The following is a 7,160-nucleotide window of genomic DNA, read 5'->3' as shown; positions in this document are numbered from 1 at the left end:
TGATTCGAGAGGCCTAAGACGAAAACGAAAAAATGAGGCCAAATTATATAACTTTTCGAATAAATTGATACAAGTATAAGTATTCAAAACAAATTAACTAAACATAACAACATCGAAAAATATAAAATATATCTAAACATATAAAAATTCATAGAACTTTTTTTCACACCTTATCTTTCGGTTTCATTTTTCCATCTTCGACCGTCTTCGAGTCCACTGTTTGACATTGAGGGTAAGCTGTGAGTTGGCATTTGGCGAAATGTAAAGCATATGTAATGCGTTTGGATTTCCTTCTATTTCTGGTGAAGAGGCATATGTTACGTGTTTTTCACAAACAAGGGCAAATGACAAAGAGGGACATGACAAGGGACATAAATGTACATTGGTCCAAAAAAAAAAAAAAAAAAAAAAACAGTCTTTCATATGAACCCATCCCCATGTCTTTGTCTAAAATACCCTCCATAATATAATTTTTATCAATTCCATCCATTATACTCTAACTTTCTCAATATTACACATTGACCCCGGATTTAAACAAAACTATCACATTAACCCCCATTTTAATATTTTTTTGAAAAAATATTTTTTTTAAGAAAATAATTTTTTTATGAATTTTTTTTCCGGCCAGATTCCGGCGTTGACTTTTTTTTTTTTTGAAAACTTTTTTTTTCTCAATTTTTTTTCCGGCCAGTCAACCGCCGGTCTCCGGCGTTGCTTTTCTTTTTGATTTTTTTTTCTTAGAAAAAATATTTTAATTAATATTACTATCTTGGTTGCTATATTACTGTCTCAGACAGTAATATTACTAATATTACTATCCTAAATAGTAATATTACTACATGTAATATTACGGTCGGACACAGTAATATTACGGTCGAAGACAGGAAAATTGCATGTCAAGACGATAAAATGAATTAATACAGTAAAATTACTGTCTCGGACAGTTAAATTACTGTTGGAGGCAGTAACTTAGCAGCCAAGACAGTAATATTAATTAAAATATTTTTTTGTAAGAAAAAACAAAATTTCAAAAAAAAAAAGTCATTTAACAGTTAAATTACTGTTGGAGACAGCAATTTAGCAGTTAAGACAGTAATATTAATTAAAATAATTTTTTGTAAGAAAAAACAAAATTTCAAAAAAAAAAAAGTCAATTTACAGTTAAATTACTGTCTCCGACAGTTAAATTACTATTGGAGACAGTAATTTAGCAGCCAAGACAGTAGTATTAATTAAACAACCATCCACCAGCCATTTTGTCCTCCGGCCTCATCACCGCTCTGCCATCAGCCGACGACCACCACCAGCCAAAGACCACCATCCATCAGCCCTTCCCGTTCCACTACACATGCACTCGCGGTCTAGGATTCACGCCCACATGATACAACCCATGAGTCGAAGAATGAGAGATAAGTGGTTGCAATGGTGAGAATCTAGCGAATCGAAGCAAAATGGATGAAGTTGAAGACACGGGAAGCTAATTGCAACAATGTCTGGTATTTTGTGTGTGTGTGTGTGTTTTATGTTTTTTTTTTCACGATTTCTCCATTTCGCAAACTAAATCATGGACAACCAAATTATCGTGGGTGGATTTTAGGGATTTTGCTTCTCAATTTTAGAATGGTGAGACTTTTAATATTGTTGGATGGTGAGGAAGAGGGCCTTTCTGAAAATATTAGGAACTAGATTAAAAAATATGAAAACTTTCATTTTAGGCTTGTAATTTTGGGGTGAATTTGTAATTTGCGGAATATATTTTTAAAGAATATTTTGGTCTTTTCTGGTCCAAAAACAAATGCCCAATCACACAAACCGCGAGTGTATCTCAGGTCGAGCTCAGAGGGTCTTTATTGCCTTTGACTAATTTTCACAAGGGGGTTTGTGCTAATTTATTTAACATGAGGGCTTTTTCAGCAATTCAATCTTACACAGGGGTGGTTTTTGCAAAAAACCCAATTATTTGAACATGTTTACTTGCTGGCAAACTCAGAGAGGTAAAAAGGAACAAAAAGGGAAGATTTACTTGCCGCCGCTTTAAGGTGTTTCTGGTCTTGTAGACGTTGTTCTTGGTGACCGCAGTCACCTCCTTGAAATGCAGAGCAAGACGATTTTAAAGAGTGCAAACACCATGAAAGTTAAAATATTAAATAACTGAAGTTCTTTCGTTTTATTCACATCCAGCGGCGATATAACCTTCAGCGCCTTCAGATAACCGAGCAACAAGTAAACCAGGGGCAGGAAAACTAGAACTATACCAGGTGAAAAATCGTTGGCCAAGGTTAAAGGAATAAAAAAGACGATAAGCCCAAGCGAGAAGGCCAATGCACCAGAATTACATGCCATGAAAAATTCGAAGTCTTCTTTTGACATCACCGATTTCCCAGTTGCATCAAATGAACTAGTAGTAGTGTTGTAATTAGTGACGTTGTTGGTATTAATAATGGTATTTCCATTATTTCCTTGGTTGAAGCCGCCAGGCGGGTTGAGCACCCCTTGGTAAGTGGCTGTAGCGATCAGAACTGCCACCACGAGGAGTGCGTTTCGCGTGTCGCCCGGCATGCCCCTCTCTATGAGTTCACCGACTAAGATTACTCTCTCTATAAAAGATTTTTTTATCATTATGTGGTAAAATGGACCCAAATAAAGTGGTTTCTTTTTCCCACTTCTCTAAGATTGAGCGAGCAGATATTCCGTTCAAATGAGCTGGAAGTTGCCTTACTATGTCGAGGGCTGTCAAGCCTGCTGAGTTTTTCTCCCTCACGTTTGTTCGTTCGACCAGTAGCTTCAGAACCTAATATAAACTCAACTCATTGAACTAATTAATTACACTGTTATAGTTTATAGTAAATTGTATTTGAGATGATTAATTACGTATTAGAGATTTACAAATACTAATGCTAGACGATAGACTTCCAAACACTCACAGTTAATTCTCTCTGTTTGCAAAAGGTTTTACAAATAGATTCTGAGCTTTTTTTTGGCTCATATATATAGTTTATTTTTAGGTGTTTGCAAAATAAACTTTTGTTTTTGCTTCACTTAAAATAAGCAGTTTTAAACTATAATTTATAAAGTAACCTTGGACCTGCATTTTTTAAAATTTGCAAACATCCCCAACATTTAAAAATAAGCACTTAAAACCAACTTAACTCACAATTCTTAACTTCTATTCTCTTAAATAAGTTTTTCGCACACCACCTTGAGAAATTTATTTACCCTATAAAAGTAGCGATTTATAATTAAAAAATTAATATATAAAAAAATGGTTAAAATTTCAAATTGTCTAGATTGCAAAACAAAAATTAAAGAAAAATGAGAATATGAATATATATATATATATATATATATATATATATATATATATATATATATATATATATATATATATATATATATATATATATATATATATATATATATATATATATATATATATATATATATATATATATATATATATATATATATATATATATATATATATATATATATATATATATATATATATATATATATATATATATATATATATATATATATATATAACCCCTCTATAGTTAACGACGTTAACTTTTAACGAAAAATGGGATTTCGTGCAAAGTAAGATAAAACACAAGGGGGTTTCACGCAAGAAAAAAACACACAATGAATTGACACATATTTTCCTTAACATAGGAGATTTTATGTTATTTACCCATATTAGTGAGGGAAATCATTTAATATTTATATCTCCAACATTCTCCATCGACGTACGGTTTTTTGTTGTTATTCACGACGGCTTTTATCCATACGAAATATCTAAACTCAACTACGTTATCTATCAAAAACCGACATAATAATAATCGAGTTAAAGTTCGAATTCGAGTGAGAGAGAGAGAGAGAGAGAGCATACCTCGGGTTGATTGGTGGACGCGGCAATATGCAAAACAGTATTGCCGTTGCAGTCCTTCCATTCCAACACGTTTAACCTACCAGCCTTCTGCAGCCACGTAACCAGAACCCTAACCGCCGCCAACTTCCCGTTCTTCACCGCCACATGGACCGCACTTTCCTCACGAACCGTCAATTCCTCGACCGATTTGGGGCACCTGAAAAGAAATTCTTCCAATAGTTCTGCATCGTCCGTTTCGGCCGCGTAATGGAGGGGCGTGATGCCCTCTCTGCCCTGAACTCCGACAAGCTCCGGGCTCAGCTTTACCAAGGCCCTCGCAGTCTGGCGGTGGCCCCGCCGCATGGCCAAGTCAACGGCGGTCAACCCGTCCGGGTTCAGCTTTCTCCCAAATGAAGGCATTAGCCTTTGGATTTCCAGCGCCAGCTGCGTGCGTCCTTCCCCGGCGGCTCGGTGCAGTGGCGTGTCGGCGAACTGGCTTCGATCGAACACCTGTAGATAATCTGGATCGTCCCTTATTAGTGAGTACAGTGAAGCAATTCCTTCATCTTCAGCACTAGCACTCAGTATTATTTCTTCCATATTTTCTTTTTCTTGTTTCTTATAAAATGGTATGTGATCAACGAATGTTCAATTTTAAATACGTTGGACTCTCGGTATGTAATTAATTATTGGATTCTATGAATTATTTGAACATGTTTACTTACTGGCAAACTCAGAGAGGTAAAAAGGAACAAAAAGAGAAACAAATTTTTTTAATATTTATTGAAAATTTACCAAATACATTTTAATAGGTTATAAGCTTTAGCCCAAAAGAGAAACAAAATTTTAAAGGGAAAATTACAACCACCCCTGAGGTATGGTCAAATTATAAAAAAAACTATCAGCTTGTTTGGATAATTACACATACCCCTCAACTATAAATTTTCTTACACCTCCACCCTTATGGTGTCAAATTCAACATAATCTTCTAGATTCCGTGGAATGTGCTCTAGTTTGTACTCGTTTTTTGAAAAAAGTACAGTTTCTAATGCACCACAACCTGATATATACAAGCCAAAACGGGTACGAAAGTGAGAAGATTTATAATTGATGGGTGGTTAAAATTTACCCTAAAATGAAAAATATTGCTTCTTAATAATTTTCTTAAATCACTTTTAATTTTTAACCGGCCAGCTGCCTTGAATTTCTGATTGTCACCAATAATATTATAGTCTACGTACAAATTAAATGATGGTATAGTATACTATACTACACCCAACATCATATGGGCAAGATGGCTTGTTCACCGTGGATGTGCAGCAGCAAGTACAGGAATATTCCATGCACACTTTGACATGTATATATAAATAGAGTTAAAAAAGGACCAAAGAAAGTTTGACGTGCATGGTTATCTTACAACGTGGATGAGAGAATTTCAGTGGAATATATATATATATATTTTTTTATATGTTGTCAACATATATAGCACCGTTGCTAAAAGTCAACATTGTTTAATTTGTTGGTATAGTTTGCTGTGTTAATTGGTTGAAAAAAGGTAGGACGACTAGGATTCCAATTTTGTGCATGCAGAAGTAAAATCCTTATTTATCAACTTCAAATTGTCACATGTTTGTGTGGCGGGAATCTTGGTTGACCAATTTGTGCAGAAGTAAAACACGTATCATCTTCAACTTGCCACATGTTTGCGTGCATGCATGGCGCGATCGAAAATATCCCGCGCTTCCAGTTTTGATATCCAAACAAATAATTCCGATAATTTTGCCCTTTTTTTTTTTTTTTTGCGACACATTTTATTAAATAATAATTATTGTATATTAAATATAAAAATTATATATTATATATTTTAATTATTAGCTACAGGACTAGATTAGTTTTTAGCAATGTTGTCAGAACCGGACCGGATGACACAGGTTTATACTATGCTACACTGAGTGAAATACACCGGGGAGATCTGTACCATTAATATACGCACAAACACACACACACCCACATTGGTGTGTGTAGATCAACGGTAAAAAATCACCCGGTGTAACCTTCACCGGGTGTAGCATAGAAATAACCCCGGACACAAAACCGGCTAGGGATTTGGGTCACGGTTGGACCGGTTCAACCGGGTTCAACCCGGATTTTTTACTTATTTATTTATTTAACTAAATTTTATATATAATTTTGAGTTGATTGTTTTTTAAATATGTATTTTTCACAAAATTAAAACTTCCGCATAAAATAGTGATTTTCTAAACATAAATAATAAATTAAAATATGTCACAACTGTAGTATAATAAATAATATTTCTAGCTGCAAAAAATCCTAATTTGTTTATTGTGGCCAACTCATAAACCATCTATCCCTTCCATTCTTTTCTTTCAAGCGGCGGCTCCATCTAGCGAGGCAGCTCCTGCAAAATACTTTTTTTTTCTTCTACTCTTCTTTTTTTTTCCCATAACTCATCCACCACAGCAAAATATTATTATAATTGTCACAGAACTTGCACATCACTCAAACCTCATTCCATAAATCAAATTCAGGTATATATATTTTTTTTGTTTTTGGCCTTTTGTTTTGAAACCGGGTTTGACCGGGTTTTTTGCCGGTTTTGCGCGAGTTTTTCACCGGTTTTGAGTGGTTCGACCGGGCCTTTTCCGGTTCCGAGCATATCGACTCCGGTTTTCATTTTTCACGGTTTTGGGTGTTGAACCGGACCAGATCAGCCACGGGTCGCGGTTGAACCGGTCGGACCGGCCGGTCTTACAACAATGGTTTTTTGGGATTATTTGACAAAACTCACTATCACACAAGTCTAATTACAATGAGTCCAACTTTCTAACAACTTTTTGAGATAAATCCATTTCAGCATTTATTAATAAAGAATAATAATTTATAACAATTATAACCCTAACTTAAAAGTAACTTATGTTTTAGGATTGGAAAAAAAAAAAAAAAGATGTAATATATTTTCCTATTATATCGTAACAACACCTCCTTAAATAATCTCACGATTCCCGTCCCTTAATTATAGAGAATCGTTTCAACGTAATCGGTATTTTTTCCACATTATCGATTTGGTTGCATGAGCAGGAATTTTTTTTTCAAGAAGATACAAAGTGGTTTAATTGCTTTTTACGCAAATCGTGTAAGTGTATACTAGTCATGGTTTGATCACTGTTTGAAATAATGTCAATATGAATGCACATGTTTTTTTCCCTCCATTGTTATGTGGTTGTTAGCATCTAGCCGATCGATCGTTTCAAATTACAGAGTGACTTTG

General features: G+C 34.6%; 1 protein-coding gene across 1 annotated transcript; it reads right to left on the bottom strand.

Moving 5' to 3' along the window:
- Window positions 1-2,079: 2,079 nt before the first annotated feature.
- Window positions 2,080-4,471, bottom strand: LOC105955079 (ankyrin repeat-containing protein BDA1). Its single transcript, XM_088818048.1, has 2 exons — window positions 3,853-4,471; window positions 2,080-2,597 (listed from the first exon to the last, which is right to left on the bottom strand). The coding sequence occupies exons 1-2, from the start codon at window positions 4,469-4,471 to the stop codon at window positions 2,080-2,082; spliced, it is 1,137 nt and encodes a 378-aa protein (XP_088674174.1).
- Window positions 4,472-7,160: the final 2,689 nt, after the last annotated feature.

Source organism: Erythranthe guttata, chromosome 5 (genome assembly GCF_056151865.1).
Source record: "Erythranthe guttata isolate IM_541 chromosome 5, IM_541, whole genome shotgun sequence".
Classification (NCBI taxonomy): Eukaryota; Viridiplantae; Streptophyta; class Magnoliopsida; order Lamiales; family Phrymaceae; genus Erythranthe; species Erythranthe guttata.
Note: the sequence above shows the minus strand (reverse complement) of the source record. Positions and strands in the feature narration are given on the sequence as shown.

Excerpts from the sequence above, each read along its gene's own strand:
- LOC105955079 (XM_088818048.1), bottom strand. The coding sequence starts at position 4,471 with ATGGAAGAAATAATACTGAGTGCTAGTGCTGAAGATGAAGGAATTGCT. Across the intron at positions 2,598-3,852 it reads TCTCTCACTCGAATTCGAAC|AGAGAGTAATCTTAGTCGGT; the intron begins TTTAACTCGATT and ends AATCTTTTATAG.